Source organism: Alexandromys fortis, unplaced genomic scaffold (genome assembly GCF_014885135.2).
Source record: "Alexandromys fortis isolate MF-2015 unplaced genomic scaffold, M_Fortis_MF-2015_v1.1 scaffold_10, whole genome shotgun sequence".
NCBI lineage: Eukaryota > Metazoa > Chordata > Mammalia > Rodentia > Cricetidae > Alexandromys > Alexandromys fortis.
The window spans coordinates 2,413,247-2,434,209 of NW_026067895.1; the positions used below are offsets into that span (position 1 = coordinate 2,413,247).

The 20,963-nt window shown below is 36.9% G+C and overlaps 1 protein-coding gene across 2 annotated transcripts in view; it reads right to left on the bottom strand.

The window, feature by feature from the left end:
* Positions 1-20,963, bottom strand: part of Vps13a (vacuolar protein sorting 13 homolog A) — a 192,357-nt gene that overhangs the window by 49,638 nt on the left and 121,756 nt on the right. For both annotated transcript variants that reach the window (XM_050157169.1, XM_050157178.1), the window contains exons 51-58: positions 19,469-19,597; positions 16,537-16,670; positions 13,744-13,873; positions 10,705-10,937; positions 9,911-10,064; positions 8,986-9,132; positions 8,430-8,511; positions 7,272-7,341 (exon numbers count right to left, since the gene is read on the bottom strand). In XM_050157169.1, coding sequence (XP_050013126.1) covers positions 7,272-7,341; positions 8,430-8,511; positions 8,986-9,132; positions 9,911-10,064; positions 10,705-10,937; positions 13,744-13,873; positions 16,537-16,670; positions 19,469-19,597 — 1,079 coding nt within the window. The remainder of the gene's footprint in view (positions 1-7,271; positions 7,342-8,429; positions 8,512-8,985; positions 9,133-9,910; positions 10,065-10,704; positions 10,938-13,743; positions 13,874-16,536; positions 16,671-19,468; positions 19,598-20,963) is intronic.

Genomic DNA, 20,963 nt, shown 5'->3' on the forward strand with positions numbered 1-20,963 from the left:
GGGCATCAATCCAGCTAGCTAGAGAGATGACCTCACTCGCTGCTCTTCCAGAGGATTTGGGTTTAATTCCCACCACCCACTGAATGCTCATAACTCCTGTAACTCTAGTCCCACAGAATCCCATTCCCTCTACTGCCGCAGCAGGCACCTGACATAGAAAATGGTGTGCAGACATATATGCAGGCAAGATATTCATACTCATAAAAATAAAGGCCTAAGTTTTAAAGGAAACTGATGTGGGAGTGATTTCTTATTAATAAAGAAACTGCCTAGGCCCATTTGCATTTGATAGGCCAACCCTTAGGTGGGTGGAGAAAACAGAACAGAATTCTGGGAGAAAGAAGCTGAGTTGAGGAGTCGCCATGATTCTCCTGCTCCAGACAGACGCAAGTTAAGATCCTCCCTGGTAAGCCAGCTCGTGGACTACACAGAATATTAGAAATGGGTTAGAACAATCTGTAAGAGCTAGCCAATAAGAGGATGGAACTAGCCGGGCCAGGCAGTGTTTGAAAGAAATCAGTTTCCATGTAATTATTTCGGGGCATAAGCTAGCCATGCGGGCGGCCGGGTGCCGGGGACGCAGCCCTGCCGCTCCTATTTCAACAGGAAACTAGAAAATAAAAATAAAAGCAATTTAACCATGCATATACAGTCAAAATATATTTATTTTAAAATTTGATCTATTATCAGTGTGCGTGTGTGGGGGCCATGTGTACACAGTACATTGTGTAGACAGTTCTCTCCTTCCACCATTATGAAGGTTCTAGGGATCAAACTCAGGCTTTGCTAGGTTGTGATAGTGTCTTTATCCACTAAGACTTCTTCATAATACTGATCCATAATACTGCATTTATTTTAATTTTTTATTGATATTTATTGAGGTCCACACTTTTCTCTGCTCCCCTCCCTGCCTCTCTCCTCCTCCTTCAATCCTCCCCCAAGGTCCCCATGCTCCAAATTACTCAAGAAATCTTATCTTTTTCTACTATCTACTTCCCATGTAGATTAGATCTATATAAGCCTCTCTTAGTGTCCTCATTATTGTCTAAGTTCTCTGGGATTGTGGTTTCTAGGCTGGCTTTCTTTGCTTTATGTTTAAAAATCACCTATGAGTGAGTACATGTGATACTTGTCTTTCTGTGTCTGGGTTACCCCACTCAAAATAATGTTTTCTAGCTCCATCCATTTTCCTGCAAAATTCAAGATGTTATTTTTTTCTCTTGTGTAGTACTCCTTTGTGTAAATGTACCACATTTTCCTTATCCATTCTTCAGTTGTGGGACATTTAGGTTGTTTCCAGGTTCTGGCTATGAAAACAAAGCTTCTATGAACATAGTTGACCACATGTCCTTGTGGCATGATTGAGCATCCTTTGGATATATACCCAAAAGTGGTATTACTGGGTCTTGAGGAGGTTGTTTCCTAATTTTCTGAGAAATTGCCATACTGATATCCAAAGGGCTGTACCAGCTTGCATTTCCACCAGCAATGCAGAAGTGTTCCCTTTTCCCCCAAACCTCTCCACCATAAGTTGTCATCAGAGTTTTTGATCTTGGCCATTCTTACAGATATAAGATGGAATCTCAGAGTTGTTTTGATTTGCATTTCTCTGATGACTAAGGATGTTGAACATTTCAAACAGAATAAGGTTTGTCTATTTTGTTGATTTTCTCAAAGAACCAACTCTGTGTCTCAATGATTCTTTTTTTTTCTATTTTGTTGATTTCAGCTCTCAATTTGATTATTTCCTGCCGTCTAGTTCTCTTAGGTGAGTTTGCTTCTTTTTGTTCTAGATTTTCCAAATGTTCTGTTAATTCACTTTAAGTGTCTTTCAGCCATTTTAGATTCCTCAGTTAAGAGTTCTCTGTTTAAATCTGTACTCTATTTTTTTATTGGATTATGTAATATTTTCGTGTCCAATTTCTTGAGTTCTTTGTATATTTTGGAGATCAGACCTCTGACTGATGTGGGATTAGTGAAGATCTTTTCCCATTCTGTAGGCTGTCGTTTTGTCTTGTTGACCATGTCCTTTTCTTTATAGAAGCTTTTCAGTTTCAGGAGGTCCCATTTATTGTTTCTTTCAGTGTCTGTGCTGCTGGGGTTATATTTAGGAAGTGGTTCCCTGTGCCAATATGTTCAAGTGTACTTCCCACTTTCTCTTCTATAAGGTTCAATGTGACTGGCTTTATGTTGAGGTCTTTGATCCATCTGGACTTGAATTTTGTGCAGGGTGATAGATATGGGTCTATTTTCATTCTTCTACATGTTGATATCCAGTTATACCAGGACCACTTGTTAACTATGCTTTCTTTTTTCCATTTGATTTTTTTTTTTTGCTTCTTCATCAAAAATTAGGCGTTCGACAGTGTGTGGATTAATATCCGGGTCTTTTATTTGGTTCCATTGGTCCTCCTGTCTATTTTTATGCCAATACCAGGCTGTTTTTAGTACTGTAGCTCTGTAGTAGAGTTTGAAGTCAGGGATTGTGCTGCTTCCAGAAATTCTTTTATTGTACAGGACTGTTTTGGCTATCCTGGGTTTTTTGCTTTTCCATATGAAGTTGAGTACCGTTCTTTTGAGGTCTGTGAAGAATTTTGCCGGGATTTTAATGGGCATGGCATTGAATCTGTAGGTTGCTTTTGGTAAGATTGCCATTTTTACTATATTTACCTACCCAGGAGCATGGAGGAGATCTTTCCACTTTTAGTGTCTTCAATTTCTTTCTTCAAAGATTTAAAGTTCTTGTCATACAAGTCTTCTACTTGTTTGGTTAGAGTTACTCTGAGATATTTTATGCTACTTGTGGCTACTGTGAAGGGTGTTGATTCTCTGATTTCTTCCCCAGCCATTTTATCATCTGTGTACAGGAGGGCTACTTATTTCTTTGAGTTAATCTTGTGTCCCGCTACATTGCTGAAAGTGTTTATGAGCTGTAGACGTTCCTTGGTAGAATTTTTGGGATCACTTATGTAAACTATCATATCATCAGCAAACAGTGAGAGTTTGACTTTTTCTTTTCCAATTTTTATCCCTTTGATCTCCCTTTGGTGTCTTATTCCTCTAGCTAGGACCCGCAAGAACTATATTGAACAGATATGGAGAGAGTGGAAAACCTGTCTTGTTCCTGATTTCAGTGGATTCGCTGGGAGTTTCTCTCCATTTAGTTTGATATTGGCTGCTGGCTTGCTGTATATTACCTTAATTATGCTTAGGTATGTTCCTTGTACCTCTGCTCTCTCCAAGACCTTCATCATAAAGGGATGTTATATTTTGTTAAAAGCTTTTTTGATATCTAATAAGATGATCATGTGGTTTTCATTTTCTAGCTTGTTTATATGGTGGATTACGTTGACAGATTTTCGTATGTTGAACCATTCCTGTATCTGTGGGTTCAAGCCTCCTTGATCATGGTGGGTGATGGTTCTTATGTATTCTTGGATTTGATTAGACAGCATTTTATTTAGTATTTTTGCATCAATGTTCATGAGAGAGATTGGTCTGTAATTCTCTTTCTTAGTAATGTCTTCCTGAGGTTTGGGTATCAGGGTAATTGTAGCCTCATAAAAGAGTTTGGCAATGTTCCTTCTGTTTCTATTGTGTGGAATAATTTGAGGAGTGTTGGTATTAGTTATTCTTTGAAAGTCTTGTAGAATTCTGAAATGAAACCATCTGGTCCTGGGCCTTTTTTTTTGGGGGGGGGGAGACTTTTGAGGACTGTTTCTATTCTTCAGCAGTTATAGGTCTGTTTAATTTGCTTATCTGGTCTTGATTTAATTTTGGTGATATTTATCCAGAAAGTTATCCATTTCCTTTAAGTTTTCCAATTTTGTGGAGTACAGGTTTTCAAAATATGACTTAATGATCCTCTGTATTTCCTTCGTGTCTGTTGTTATGTCCCCCTTTTCATTTCTGATTTTGTTAATTTGGATATTCTCTCTTTCTTTTGGTTAGTTTGGATAAAGGTTTGTCTATTTTGTTGATTTTCTCAAAGAACCAACTCTGTGTCTCAATGATTCTTTGTTTTTTTTTTTTTTCTATTTTGTTGATTTCAGCTCTCAATTTGATTATTTCCTGCCATCTAGTTCTCTTAGGTGAGTTTGTGGGTTTTCTGGAATTAGCATTGCTGTTGACTTCTAGTTTTAAACCACGGTGATAAGTTACATTGAGTTATTCCAATTTTTTTTTTTTTGTATTTGTTGAGGTTTGTTTTGTTACTGACTATGTGGCCAATTTTTTAAGAAGGTTCCATGAGGTGCTGATAAGAAGGTATATTATTTTCTGTTTGGATGGAATATTCTATAGATGTCTGTTAAGTCCATTTGAGTCATAACATTTGTTAGTTCTCTTATTTCTGTTCGTTTTTTGTCTGACCTGTCCAGTGGTGAGAGGGGAGTGCATAGGTCTCCCACTATTAGTGTGTGGGGTTTAATGTATGATTTAAGCTTTAGAAGTGTTTCTTTGACATATGAGGGTGCCCTTTTTTGGGGGCATAGATGTTCAGCATTGAAATTTCCTCTTGATGGATTTTTCCTGTTACTAATATGATGAAGTACCTTCGTCTCTTTTGACTGATTTTAGCTTGAAGTCTATTTTGTTAGATATTAGAATAGCTACACCCGCTTGTTTCTTAGATCCATTTGATTGATATATTTTTTCCCAACCCTTTACTCTGAGACAATGTCTGTCTTTAAGGTTGAGATGTGTTTCTTGTATGCAGAAGAATGGATTCTGTTATCCAATCTGTTAGCCTGTGCCTTTTTATAGGTGAGTGGAGTCCATTTACATTAAGGGATATTAATGACCAGTGACTGCTATCTCCTGTTAATTAGTTTTCATCGTTGGTGATGTTAATTTGTGTGTTTTTTTCTTCTTCGGGATTTGCTTTTATGAGATCATCAATTGTCTGTGTTTTTGTTGGTATAGCCTTCTTCCTTGGGTTGGAGTTTTCCTTCTCGTATTTTGTGTAGGGCTGGGTTTATGGCTAGGTATTGGTGAAATCTAGATTTGTCGTGGAATATCTTGTTTTGTCCTTCTATGGTGATCGACAGTTTTCCTGGGTATAGTAGTCTAGGCTGCATAATGCATAATGCTTGACTATGTTCTTCTGGCTTTCATTGTCTCCAATGAGAAGTCAGGTGTAATTCTGACAGGTCTACCTTTATATGTTACTTGGCCTTTTTCCTTTGCAGCTCTTAATATTCTTTCTTTACTCTGTATGTTTAGTGTTTTGATTATTATGTGACGAGAAGACTTTTTTTTGGGGTCCAGTCTATTTGGTGTTCTATAAGCTTCTTTTATCTTCATAGGCATATCTTTCTTTAGGTAGGGAAGTTTTCTTACTATGATTTTGTTAAATAAATTTCTGTGCCTTCTTCTATACCTATTATTCTATGATTTGGCCTTTTCATGGTGTCCCAGATTTCCTGGATATTTTGTGTTAAGCTTTTGTTAGATTTAATGTTTTCTTTAACTGATGAGTCTATTTCCTCTATTGTATCTTCAGGGCTTGAGATTCTCTCTTCCATTTCTTGTATTTTGCTGTTCACGCTTGCGTTTGTGCTTCCTGATCTCTTTCTCATGATTTCTGTTTCTATAATTCCTTCAGCTTGTGTTTTCTTTATTGTTTCTATTTAAGTTTTCAAGTCCTGGATAGTTTCTTTTATATTTTTGATTTCTTTTCTTAGTTTTCTTTAAGTGATTTGCTGATATCTTCCAATTTTTTGTCTTTTCCTCAATTTCTTTAAGGGATTTTCTCATTTCATCTTTAAGAAATTCAAACATTCTCTTCAAGTTATTTTTTAGGTCTTTTTCATCTGGTTCATCTATATTTGGTTGTTCAGGTCTTGCTGTTGTAGGGTCTTTAGGTTTTACTGGTATTGTGTTGCTCTTTGTGGTGCAGCCTGTGATCTTACCTTTTTTACTCATCTCTTCCTCTGATAGGTGTGGTTGGGGCTGTCTGAGATTCTGTTAAATAATCTTCTTGGTGCCAGTGAATCCAAAGCTCAGATGGTTGTTCCTCGTGGTACAGTATCACAATTCTAGTTACTCATTCATGTTTTTGGAGATAGTTCAGTGCTCCAGTGCTTTGCTCTGCTCCCTTGGAGTTTGCTGTTTCAGGCCTACTTTGGCCTATGTTGCTGGCTTTGATCTGATTCTGTAAATCCAGATCTGGATCCCCTCCTGCAGAAGTCCCTGGCTTGGAGTTGGACCTGTTCTAGTGGAGATTGCTGACTCTGGATCTGGTCGCTGGCTCAATCCTGATCCACCAGTGTTCTGGGACTGGATTGGCTCCCAGGACTGGATTTGGTCCTGGCTTCTGCTCTCAGTAGAGCTTGTTTCCTCAGGTCCTCTCTGTCTTAGGTGGCTCATTCAATCCCACTCCCATGGAATTTGTTGCCCAAGGTGAAGTTCCTTGCCTCAGGGCAACTTTGGCCTAGGTTGGCCTAGGTTACTTTGACCTTTACCTGTAGATCCTAGTCTGGATTCCCTCCAGCAGAAGTCCCTGGGTTGGAGTTGGACCTGGAAAGGTTTCTGTTTCAGGTCTACTGCCTCGGAGGTCCCAGGCTTGGGTGCGCCTGGACCCACAAAGGACTTGCTTACTTCCTCAGAGGTTCCAGACTCACACTCGGACCTGCAGAGGTTCCAGGTTTCTGCCTATTCCCTTTGATGTCCCAGACCAATGCCTGAACCCACAAAGGTCCTGGCTCAGGCCTACTCTCTCTGAGGTCCCAGACTCATGCCTGGCCTGCAGAGATCTCTGGTTCCTGCCTATTCCCTCGAAGTACCCAGGTTCACTCATGCCCAGACTGGCAGAGATTCTGGCTCAGGCCTAGTTCCTGGGAGGTCCTAATACTGCATTTTTTAAAGCAGGGGAATTAGTACAATTTATCTCAGTGATAAGGAGGAAGAAATGAAGAGGGGAGTATCACACAGATGGATGCTGTGGTCCATAATCTGCTTTTGGAATGAGCAAGTTGTGAGTAAAGATGAAAATATTTGTTGCTGTTTCCAAAACAATGTATGGTCATTATAAATAATTTAAAACATAAAAAAATGCATATACTAAAGAAGCTGAGATCCAGAAACAGCAATTGTTAACATTTAAGTATATTATACCAAAATCTTCTCTGTTAAGATTATCAAATGCTCAATAGATTTTTTTAACCTGTAAAATTTATTATCTTATACTTAAGTATTTGACTCACCTGAAAGTTAGTTTTAATAAGAACAGACAAAAAAGTAAACAAACAAGAAATATATAAAACACTTACTTAATGCGTGATATTTGGGAATGTCCTGCAGATCTCATGACAATGCTAACATCTGTAAAGGGCTTTGGTGCTGTGAAGGTTAAAAATATGATTATGCTCATCACATTTTAGCCAAAGGATGGGCATTTTCATTCAATTTAATATACATGTCAATGGAAAATCAATCATGTAGTAAATCAGCAGCATTAATTAAAATTAATGACACCTACAGGGTCATTTAGTCTTAATTTCAGATCCCAGAATTATCTTTTTAGTTATTTACAGTCACTTTAAGGATAACTAATTATAAAAATTAATGACTTTAAATTAGAAGAATGGATTAAAATCATCAGCAAATTGTGAAAACTATTCTAGAGATTACAGGGTTCACATTTCTAAGGGGATTAGTATATGTGTGATTAAAAGAGTTGCAAGAAATTATGAAAAAAGCCACTAAAAAGTGTGAAGTTCATGATATGTGGTCTGTGGTGAGAATAGAAAAGGGGGAAAAGAGAGGCAGAGTGAAAGGTGGTAAGAGTAAAAAGAAAATATGGTAAAGAGGCACAAACAATAAAGAGAGAAGAAGAATTGCAGAAGAGGAGAGAAAGGTTGAATAAAGAGTATCAGTTATTCTCATTTGGAGAACATAGACCTATTCAGAAAAATGCTGATTCTTGGGATTAGAGAGATGGCTAAGGGGTTAAGAGCATTGACTGCTCTTCCCTGTACCCACACTGGGCAGCATACAATCTGTTACTCAAGTTTCAGGGGATCTGACCTCTTTAGGCACCAGGCATGCACACAGTGTACATATACACTCTCATGCACACACATAAAATAAACAATAAAATCTTAAAAGTATAAATATAAATTTTCTCCTTGTTTATTCAGTTCAAGTATTATAGGTTAAGTAGTTTACATATCAGCAATATAGTTTAAACTTTCTATTTCTAAGTCTCCAAGACATACTTTTCTAAGTAACCTTTCCCTCAGCATTCACATAATGTTTGAATGATTAACTCCTAGTCCTTCGGTAAGCAGCTTTATTATCTAATCTAGAAAAACTAAATTTAAGATAGCCCTCCCCACTCCACCCCCAAAATCGCCAAACAAAACAAAACAAAAGCAAAAACCTAGCCACACAACTATTTATACCACAATCTAAAAATAAACACAAACCTGAGTCCATGGTGACAGACTTTGGCGGTTTAATAGGATAAAACACGAAAGGAAAAATAGCACCATGAATCTGGTTTTGGATCTAAGAAGATGAAATATGAATCAGTATACATCATGTCACATACACAAGTTGACCAGGATACTAGAATTTCAGAACTAGATTCAGACGTCAACACAGCTGATACAAGGTGAAGTTCAGTATACCCCTTCATGTTTCTAACTTCAGTCCCGCCTTCCTTTCACTTCCTTTTTATCGTTTTTCTACTTTCCTTCTCTCTTTCTCTCAAACTATTCCTCCCTTCTGCATAATTTCTTTCAGTTTTAGACACAGTCTCATTCTGGAGCCCAGGCTGGTCTTGAACTCATGGTTATCCCAAGTTCATCTTATCAAGGGCCAGGATTACTACCTGCATGTAATTCTGGCTTCTTTCCCAGTTTCTCATTGTACTTTCTACTTTCTGACTTCTATCTTGCCTTCTTTGGCTTTGTATTAGATAAAATTGACCAGGGGAACAAATCTGAGTTTTTATTGTTTTGCCTTCCTTTCCAGACTCACCTGTATTCTATAAATCTGAATTCTGAACGATGACTGGTGTGCAGATGTGTTATATTCTACTTTTAGTGCTGGGAGGTAATTTCTCCGTACAGCTATCACGTGTGGTTGCAGAATTTTCATGTCATTGCCACTAGGTGTTAAGCGAACCTGAAAAAAAAATATCCCCCAACAGTGAGTTGTTTCTTTTTGACCACTGATTAAAATCACCAATTTATATGAAAATAACTTCAGGATACAGTAATTTAAAAAGTAAAGTCTACATACAAGGGTCGTGAGTTCAGGGAAATGAGTAGGAGCAAAATATGATAAATATTCATTATATATACATATACACACACATTCACACTGAAACCCATTACTTTGTATGCTAACTTAAAAAGATAAAGCTGAATATGCTAGTGTGTGTCTGTAATTGCAGTACTCTGAGGGCATACACAGAGGATTGCCAACCCTTAAGGATAGCTTAATCTACACAATGAGTTCTACGCCAGCCAGGGCAAAACTAACAGAACTGCAACAAACCAAAAATTAAAAAGTTTTTAAATTACAGATTTAAGATTCAAATTTTTATGTTCATATCCATAAAAAGTAATAGTCATACAAAGATTATAGCTTGGCTGCATTACTTTTTATATTTAATTACAAAACTGACACTGACTTCAAGAAAATAATGCAAATCTTAAAATAAAAAAGATCTTGCTTCTTGCTACTTAAAAGAATTATTAGTAACTTGTATCTTGAGAATGTTCAATTTCAAAAAAAAAGAATGTTCAGTTTCTTAATATAAAAGCAGGTCAGATGAAGTCTACATTAGTGCTAACTACATTCAAGATATTTTGTAAGAAGTCAATTTCTCCTTAAAATTCAGAAAGATTCAAACAAAAATGTAAAATTAAAAGTTCATATGAGCACTTTTTAAATTTACCGGAATGTTATTGTCCAACTCAATAACCTTGTCTTCCAAAGGTGAAGATTCTGTGTATTCCTTGAACTCTTTCTCCAGCTTCTCAGTGTGTTTTATACTCATTGGCCTCCACCTTGCTTTTTTCTTTGGTTTTGTCTCCCAAACCACATCAGAACTTACATATGAAAGCAGATATCACAGTATTAATTTTTAACAATTACACTAGTGTTTAATTACATGAACTACAGAACTTCCATCCATGTTTCACAACAGCCTCAGTTATAAGTAAGCACATTTCCAATTTAAAAACCTAAATTTACTCAACTAATACTTGTTTAGTTTTATTCAGGTACTGTTCTAAGTAGAAGAAAAATACCACTGAGCATCCCTGTCATTCTTCATTTTCACTAGGGAGTTACAGGTAATTGTAAACATGAATAAATAAATTTGACTATATAGGAGGGGAAAATACTTTTGAATTAAGAAAATATAGTCTAAGACAGAACTTCAGTCTTAAATACCAGAACTAAATTAAAATGGAATGGCCAGTAGGGCCTCATTGAGATTGTGAAACTTCCACAACCTGTAGAGATGCAAAAAGGGTAAAACCATTTCAGATACATGAGCAGCTTTAACAGGGACCCTAGAGCAATAGACACTGTGGGGCACGGTGAAGAACGAAGAGACCACTAGCATGGTAGGAACACAGTAGTAGAGGTAACAGAAGCCAGAGAGGCCAAATGAAGTAAACAATTTTAGGAACAGATTCTGAGTTTTATCTTTCAAATATCATTTCTAATATTAAAGCATCTAACCTTGTAATGCCTATATAGGCTACTTCTTGTTTTGTATAATTATTGACAAGTGAAATTCCAACATCTTGTAATGCCAGTACGATTTCTTGCTCTGCTAACTCTGCTTTTTCACTTTCATATGTTACTTTAAACACTTTTGGGTCTTCAGTGAATAGAATAATACGCTGCAAACCTTCAAAGAATGACACTAAATAAATGGTTTTTTTCCCCACACTTATAGGGGTCATCATATCCTAAAAGAAAACAATGAAAAACAGAATCAGTTTGTACCCAACAAACATTAAGTCTACATTTGACATTTATATGATAAGAATACAAATAGCCTTACTTCCTAAAGCTGAGGCAGCAAACTAAATGAACATTTGCATATCACTTGGAGAGAGTTATCACTCATATGAGCTATTTCAGACAATTCACAGCAATCCAAAGAACGAATAATTGTACAATACCTGGAAGATTTCCTCACTAAAATAACCTGATATCACCTGCTACATTATAATGATATTGTTAATCATGACGTAAACCAGTTGTTTAAGTACTTTTAGATCATAAAAAATCAAATTTAAAATCCTGTAAGATAAACCAACAACACAAAGTAATGTTTTTTCTACTTCATTTTAACTCTGTGGGAAATATAGTACATATTAAAGGTTGTTTAAGCCTCAAATTCCCATTTCCTTACACAGCAGAGTAAGAAAAAGTTGCAAGCCTTATAGAGCACTGATGCAGCTGGTGCAATAACTCACATTTTCAATTACAGGACTGGAGAGGTTGAGGCAAAAGGATTGCCATGAGTTAAGCTAACCTAGGTACAGTGGGAGCCCTTGTTCCAAAATATAAGACAAATAAAAATCATATATTAAAAAAAAAAAGCATTGATTTTCTACAGGGTCACTTGGGAATTTCCTTTATAAATACTGTGTTGGGAGTCAGTGAGACAGCTCAACAGGTAATAATACGTGTAGCCAAGACTGATGACCTGAATCAATCTCCAGGAATCATACAGTAGAAGAGATCTGATATCCAAGCTGTCCTCTGACCTACACAAGTTGACCTGTGGTACACTTGTACCTGTAGTGGTATTTCATTTATATTTTAATAAATAAAGCTTGCCTGAAGATCAGAGAGTAAAACAGTCCCACTGGTCAGTCCTACAGACCAGCAAGTGGTAGAATACACATTTAATCCCAGCCTTAGAGAGAAATACAAAACGGAGGAGATAGCTCCTCATTCTGAGGATTCCTGGAGGCAGGACTGCCATTTCAGACTGAGATAGAGGGAAGAGCCAGTGGCTGGATGTTTTGCTTTTCTGACCTTCAGGATGAACCCCAACATCTGCATCTGGGTTTTTATTAATTGTGCTACACTTGTACCCATGTGTGTACATATGCATAGACACACAAATCTACAGAAATAATAATAACACATGAAGAAAGTAAAAATAAATGAATAAACGTATTGATATCAGGCCTTTAGATTCAATAATAAAACAAATGCAATAAACTAACAATTATGCATGAATTCTAGTTAATAAGTATTCTGATTCATAGAAAAGTTTAATATTTAATTCACATTTATGTAATAATACTTAAGAATTATAAGTTGAAGTTATCACAAAATTGTTACCTAGGTATCATAGCTTTACCTACAAAAACTTCTAAAATAAAACACACAGTACTATAAGTACAGAGAATTAAGAAAATGGGTATTCCAGAATATTTGGAATTTCTAATATACCAAACTTTAGACTTATCTTTATAAACTTCTAACTAGTAGTATTATTTAACTATGCAATGTGATAATCAAGAGATCATATGGGTCATCAATCCCAGCACTTAGGAGGTAGAGACAGGCAGATCTCCATTGTTTGAGGTCAACCTGGTCTACATAGCACACTCTAGAACATCCAGGGTTATTTAAGGAATCCCTGTCTCAAAAAACCTAAACCAAACCAAATCAAACAAAAGAAAATAAAACCTAATAATCAAGAATTTTTAAAAATTAAAAGTTAGGCTAATTTATAAAATCTACTTTAAAACAAAATCAAATCAACTAAAGCCCACAGTAATAGACAATGGAAAAAAAAATCCAACTAGTCCAGGAGGTCTGGAGAAATGGCAAGTGGTTAAAAGCATTTCTCAGCATCAACATCAGGCAGCTCACAACTACCACATGTATGCAGGTTGTAGGACCTGACAGTCACTTCTGACATCCATGTGAACTTGTATGCATATGTAGCACATATACAGACAGTACGGAGGCATACATATCAACACATAAGAGAAACTAAAATCTAAAAAAGTCTAAGTAGAATAAAAAGGTAAAGAAACTCTGAGTACAGAATTTCTGGGTACAATTTTTTTTATTGGAAAAAGTATGCAAAATAAAAATGTTTGTAGAGGGCTGGAAAATGGTGAGTCATTAAGAATGGTAAAACTGGTGATCTCAGTCCCTGAAATGATCATCATTGGTTTCTACAGCTTGCCAGGGAGAAATGAACTCCTTTAGTTTAGGCACCTTACAGAGCTGAACTCTAGTGAGGTGACTGTCAGTATGGGGCAAAGACACTTGAGAGGGGATGCTGAAAGACTTTTTCAAGCACATCAACTTCGCTAAGAGTAAAAACAAATGATGATGTAGATAAAATCAGACTTGCAGTTCTCGGTGGTTCTGGAAGAGATCAAGTGTGACAGGACTACTTCTACACAATGACCACAAGGAAAGACTACTCTCTCTTGTTTCTTCTAAATGTCAGCTTTTGCTATGGCCTTGCATAGTCCTTTAAAGAAATGGCGGGCAAAACAAACAAACAAACAAACAACTTCCACTTCTGTTAGTTTCCGGTTGGAGTTTGAAAAAGGCAAACCTAAATAAAATTTGCAAAAGTTAAAAACAACTTCAATAAAGCTTTTTAAAATCTTTGCTAACTTTTACAGAATAGCAAAAAACGGTCCTTAAAATCCACTAGGGGTAAAATAACATCTGTATAAAATATGAAAAGGCAGCCAAAAACTTCATAATGACCAACTCAATACTTACATCCTTATGTGTTACTTCACCATGACTTTGCCCACAACTCCACTTCAGCTTTCTAGAACCCACTGGATCAGCCCATGTATAATATACTGCTTTTCCAGGAGGAAGGGAATCTTCTATTTCACTGAGAGAACTGACATTAAGTAATAAAAAAAATGTAGTTAATTAAATAAAATACAATAGACAAATACATAAAAATCCTAAACAACATTTCATTCTTATCCCATTAACTGAGATTTGTAAAAATTTTAAATTAAGACAAGAAAAGGTTTTTCCCCCTTACACAATGAAAAGAGTAAGTCTGTATTTCCTTTCAGAATGTTATACCTCTTACAATAAAAAATATATTCTCTGAGAAAACAAGAATATTTCAAGGGAAACATTTTTTTCTGAGAAAATAAAGATCTTCAAGAATCTAAACTTACTTTTTATTTTACTTTAAATTGTAGAAAAATATTCTAAAGTACTCCACAGGAGCTGGAGAAGTGGCTCAGATGTTAACAGAATGTGCTGCTCTTCTATAGGACTCAGGCTGTTCCCAACACTTACTAAGGAGACTTAACAACAACCTGTAACTTCAATTCCAGAGGGCCAGACAGCCTTCCTGGCCCTGAAGGCAACTGCACACAAATGGCGTGCACAACCACATGTACATATAGACAAAAGTACTGCAGATCGAAAGGAGTGCAGACCCTTAGTTTAATACCCAGATTCAAAACTAATCAAACAACAATAACAAAAAAGAGTGAAGATTAATCAGAAATGATGCTAGTTTCACATAATCACAAATAGGAAGTTATTTTCCAAATTACTAGACAATAAATATGATATAATATTATGACAAAAGACAGGAAATATGGCTCCATGGACTAAGTGCTACTAAAGTTTCTATAGATATATGTTCTTCCACTCAGTGACTCCCGGCTGCCTCAAATTTGCTTTTTTCTTGTTTTTCTATTTGTTTTCATTTGTTAAGTTCATTTCAGTGCATTTATGCATACTTCCTAAGAAGTATTGTTCTAATTGTTAATTAAATAAGAAAGTGTTTTTTTTAAAGTCTAAAAAAATAGACAACCTTTCTAAGCACTGTTCTTGGTGGCGTGCCTCTTATCCTGTAATTGCTATACATAATGTAGCACGACTAATAAAAACCCAGAAACAGAAACTGGAATTCAACCTGAAGGTCAGAAAAGCAAAACAGCCAGCCACTGACTCTTACTTCTACCTCAATTGAGTCCCAGAAGCTAAGTTACCTCAAGTTATTTTAATTTTAATGTTGAGAGATGTATTCACAAATTTTTGGTGTACATCATAGTTAAAACAAAGCTTTAAGATGTTTTTGTTAATAGTGCTGAGGTGAAAAACCCAAGGAAACAATTGAAAGTTTAGAAAGGCACAGAGTTGAGCAAGGGGCTCATTAAGGTCAGGAAATAAGAACAAAGCAGCCCAATTGTTTTTAGCTGACATGCCTTTCTTGTTAGGATGGGTTAGCAATCAGAGATGATGCTTAATTCCTTGTGCCCATTTCTGCCCACAGTTTCTTGATATAAAAAAAATGTTGATATGCTGGGCAGTAGTGGTGCACACCTTTAATCCCAGAATTTGCAAGAGAGGCAGAGGGATCTCTACTTGTTCAAGGCCACTACCAGAGATTGACACAGCTCAGCTGGGTGGTGGTGGCACACATCTTTAATCCCAGCACTTGGGAGGCAGAAGCAACTCTCTGGGAGTTCGAGGCCAGCATGGTCTACAAGAGCTAGTTCTGGGACGGGCACCCAAGCTACAGAGAAACCCTATCTAGAAAAACCAATAATAAATAAATAAATAAATAAATAAAATAAAAAGAAAGAAAGAAAGAAACAGAGCTCACACAAAGATGATCCCACTTGGGATTCCACCCCTTTAATCCCAGCACCACGGAGGTGGAGACAGGAGTGATATGGTTTGGTGGAGAGAAGAATATAAGGTGGAAGGATACAGGAGTTCAGTGCAGTCTGAGGTTTGTGAAGACAGCTGCAGTCGGAGTTTTGGTGGAGACATGGAGTCCGGAGATGCAGATGAAGATAGGATCAACCCCTTTGGTCTGAGCATTAGTAGACCGTAGCATAAAGTAGATAGTAGCATAAAGGAACTATCTAGTTGTTGGACTCTGCTTCTCTGATCTTCAGCATTAACCCCTATATTTGATTCTGGGTTTTTATTATTAATACCAATTAGAATTTGTGTTCTGTGTGTATGTGTGTATGACACACAGAGAGACCGAAAGAAAAAGAGAGAGACTTGAGTGTGGTGGTTTACACACGTAATGAAGGTACGTAGGAGGTCAAGGCTGGTGGACTCTCCTGCTGTTAAGAACAGTGTAGACTCTATACTAAGTTCCAAGTTAGCCTGCAATACAGGTGAGAGCCTGTCTCAAAAGTCAACCACCAAAACAAGAAAAAAAAACAAAACAAAAACAAAAAAAGGAAAGAAGAAAGAAAACAGTGAAAAATAGGACAAAATTTGGAGACTCATGACTGACTCACAATATATTCTTCAGCAGATTTCAAAATGACCAATCTATATGACACTGGCTTTAGTTTTTCCACGTGTCTTTGACTCATTTAAAAAATAATTATAAAAACAAGGTTGTTCTACTTCTATATAATTAAATATAATGTTTTAAAAAGGGAATCACTTTAACATAAACTCAATTGACATTAGTGGCATTTTTTTAAAGGAATCATTGGAAAGAATTTATGTTTTCTTACCTAAATCTGCTAATCATAAATTACTGCATTGTGACAATCACCTTACCTCTGCTTGTACTGAACAAGGTCATTCTTGGTATGATTTATTAGTAGGAATGTAGCTGCACCGTCATGGTAATCTGAAAATGTAATAACTGTAGAGTGCTCAGCCAAATTAACTTCTGCAATAATTCCTCCAAGCTTAAATAAAAGAAAAAATTAAATGTGATCATTTTGCTAAGAATATTAACTGATAGCATTTAATAATAAAACTATTCATGATAGTTTATGCCACATTGGGCACCAAATGTAGCAGATTTTTTCCTTTTTGGGCCACCAACCAGCTCACAAATCATGACATGGAGACTTAGATTACTAGTTATGAATGCTTAGCCTTAGTTATCCTTGTTTCTGACTAGCTTTCTTTAACTTCCATTAATCTGTTTCTCTTCATCTATTGCCCGGGGCTTTTTACCTTTCTTTCTGTATCTCCTACTCTGTGTCTGCTGGCTGGGAGCTGCTTGGCTGGCCCTGGGGAACTTTTTCCTCTTTCTCTCCCTCATTCTACCCCTCTTCTTCTCGCTTCAGCCTAGATTTCTCCTTCCACTTATTTTCTCTGCCTGCCAGCCCCGCCTATCCCTTTCCTGCATTGGCCATTCAGCATTTTATTAGAACAATCAAGTGCCTTAGGCAGGCAAAGTGAAATAGTAACACATCTTTACATAATTAAACAAATGCAGCATAAGCAAAGTAATGCACCTTTACATAATTAAACCAACGTAGATTAGATGGCTGAGATTGGGGAAGGACAGAGAAGGAGAGCAAGGAAAAAGATATCTTGATTGAGGGAAACATTATGGAGTTATCAAGAAACCTGGCACTAGAGAAATTCCTGGGAATCCACAAGAATGACCTCAGCTAAAACCCTAAGCAATAGTGGAGAGGCACCTGAACTGGCCTTCTCCTGTAATCAGATTGATAACTATCTAAATTGTCATCATAGAAACTTCATTCAGCAACTGAGGCAGAGATCCACAGCTAGCACTGGGCTGAGCTCCCAGAGTCCAGTTGATGAGAGGGAGAAGTGATAATATGAGCAAAGGGGTCAAGACCATGATGGGGATTCCCACAGAAACAGATGACCTGAGCTGGTGGAGCTCACTGACTCTAGACTAACAGTGGGGGAACATGCACAGGCCCAAACTAAGCCCTCTGAATGTGAGTGACAGCTGTGTGGCTAGGGCAGTTTATGGAACCTCTGGCAGTGGAACCAGGATTTAACCCTACTGCTTGAACTGGCTTTTTGGAATCCATTCTCTTTGGAGAGATACCTGCTCAGCCTAGATATAGGGGGGAGGGCCTTGGTCCTGCCTCAAAGTGATGTGTCAGACTTTATTGACTCCACAAGGGAAGGAAGCCTTAACCTCTCTGAGGAGTGGATGGGGGAAGATGGGTGGGAGGTGCATGGAGTGGAAGGAGAGGGAACTGGGATTGGTATGTAAAATGAGAAAAGACTGTTTTAAAAAAAAAATACAAGGGCTGGAAAGATGGCTCAAGAGGTTAAGAGCACTGGTTGCTCTTCCAGAGGTCCTGAGTTCAATTCCCAGCAACCACATGGTGCCCTCTTCTGGTGTGCAGGTACAGCTGTATACATAATCAATAAATAAATCTTTAAAAAAATACAAGTGCAGATTAAACAAATGCAACACCCTTTACACAGTTAATGTAATATTCCACAGCAAAAACAGATGTAACACATGGTTACCTAGTTAAAATAGTATTCTATTGGAGTCAAAGTATTATACAGTGAATGCATAGTGGAGAGACCAATAGACAGATCCACAGGAGTATACCCTCCATATGAAAAACCCGACTGCAGAGCTTCGGGAATACTTGTCTTTTGGATAGTTATCGTCAGTTCTTTAAAAATCTTGTGAAATCATGGCATTTCCCCCCATTCCATAATGGGATTCATTCCCAAAATACCTCAGCAGTGTAACTTCCTCCCGTATGGGCAATGGAAAGACCTTCCATGGGGCCTTAGAGTGGTAACATTCACCCTTTGTTTTAATAGTCAAGCCTATATAAATTCAATCCCCCACAATTACCTTTTCTAATAGACCACATAGGAACTTCAAAAGAATACCAGGAGAGCATGCCTGCCCTTATTGACAAACAGGTCTGGGCATCCCAAAAGCTGATAATCACAACAGAAATTGAGGTGAGGGGAGTGGGCGAGTTCAGGGTTCAGGGACTTCTAGTGATCTTATCTAAATGTTTGGAAGGTCAGGTATTTCCCTTTGGATGCTGGTCCTTCCTGAATAGTGTTACCTTTTCCTGATATGCTGCTTTGTCAGGTCCTACCTGTGTGTTTGTTTTTATGATTCTGAAATGCATGTTGATATTACTGTCAATGTCTGTGTGGGTTATATAGACAGGAAACCTCATAGGAGGGGGAAGAGCAAAGAACGAAGGCATTAGAGAGAATAAACCGGACATGATAAAAAGATTTATGTGAATAAATTTATTTCTTTTTTTTACTCTCATACCTTATTAGTCAGTTTTTCACTTGCTATAGTGGATCTTTCTGAACCCTGAGAGAATTAACCCCAAAATAAGTCTCAATAATATTCTACATCATCTCTATGTATGTTCACTATGTTACAGCAACTTAGAATAGTGTATGATTCACTTTCTGTGAACAATTAGAAGATAATTCAGACTTTTGTCATTTCTGGCAAACAATGAAACTACTGCATGCAAATGAAATTTCAGTATACTCTGGTGTTCATTCAGACATGCCAACTAACTTTCTGTATAATAAATTATTTTATATTTGTTTCACCTCTTCTTTCATAAAAAGAAATTTTTATATAAAGGAGGAAAATTATCAGAAAATTGTTATGAAAAGCAAAGTGTAGTGCTGATATATATATATAGTAGTTTTTCTGATGATACACACATGATAATGATCATGAATATCAAGAAAAAGCACTTACCTCATTATTCAGTCGTAATAAAATACAACTGTCTTGCTTGTTAAAATGTATCCTTTTGGGGGGACCGTCACTTCTTTCAACTTGAATGAGAAGAATATTGGAGGCATCCTCAGGCCAGAAGGGGATACACTAAAAATGTATTGCACATATTTAAACAGATCTCATTATAAATACTTATGTAACATTTAATAGTCTTACAGAATAGCAAGTAATCTTTTCTGACCATATTTGCTGTCATCACCCCGGAAGCTGCAAGACTCAAAATAGTGACAATACTCACAGAAGCGTTTCCCAATTAGAAACCAAGTATATTAAAAATGATGTGTATTCTATACACCCTTAAGTCTGATGTTCCTTTAGAGTCCTAGTTTCATACTATATTTTAATGTTAAATAACATACAGAATAATAATGCAGTATCTTTTCTAAGTGTTATGTATGAGATCTCTTAGGACTGGAGAATATGCCAAGCTTCTTCTAAACCTTTTAGTTGGAAAGTAGAGTCTAAGCTTAACAAGACATAATGGTCATGATCATACATTTTAAAGTAATTATTATAAGTCAAATAAGAATGCAAGGAAAAGAAAATTGATCTTACATAAAATTGAAAAAGGTAAAAATTAAAATTCAAAAACTGTCCACAGATTTACTTTCCAAAAGATAATTAGGACCCAATAGTCCTGTGAGTGATAAGTATACAAAATAAAAATGTTAAAAATTAAAGTATAGAAAAGTTATATCTATGAAGTATATAAAAGAAAGTTATAGTTACCATTATCTAGATATACCTAAAATTCTAAGTCCAAAAATTATTGTGGAATAATCCTTTATACTGAGTGAAGCTATGTCACTGGGATTAGTTTAATAAAAAGCTAGATGGCCAACAGCTAGGTAGGATTTTCGCAGCAGAGAGAATTCAGTGAAGAAGGGTGGTGATGCCAGGGATACAGGGCAAGCAGCATGAGCTTTACAAAGTCAAAGTAACCAAGCTACATAAGAGTGTAGATGAAAAGATATGGGTTAATTTAAGTTATAATAACTAGTTAGAAATAAGCAGCTTCCTGATGACTGTGGTCTCTCAGGCAGGCTAGGTGTTAGTGGCATAGAGAGGCTTGGTTCTTTTAAGAGGCTCTGCTACCAACCACTTGAATGGGTTTATGAGCAGCAGGTAGTGCACTACTCGGTGGCATGAAACTTGGGAGAAATGCCTACAGCAGTGTGGACCCAGAAACTTCCCAGAATGGGGCAGAAAAACGTGACATGGCTCCCATCATATCTCCGCAACGAGGCTAGCCCTCAGGGAACCAAGAGGGATGAAGCCAGCTACCAGCTTGCTGTGAGATGAGCTGCTTGGTGGTTTAAGATTTTGCTCATGCAGATGAAAAAGGTTACAGAAACATGGAAGGTTTAGATGGTAGAAACCAATAAACAGATTACACTGCGTTTAACAATGTATGCTGACTTAAAGAAAAAGGTATAGACAGTCATAAAATCGT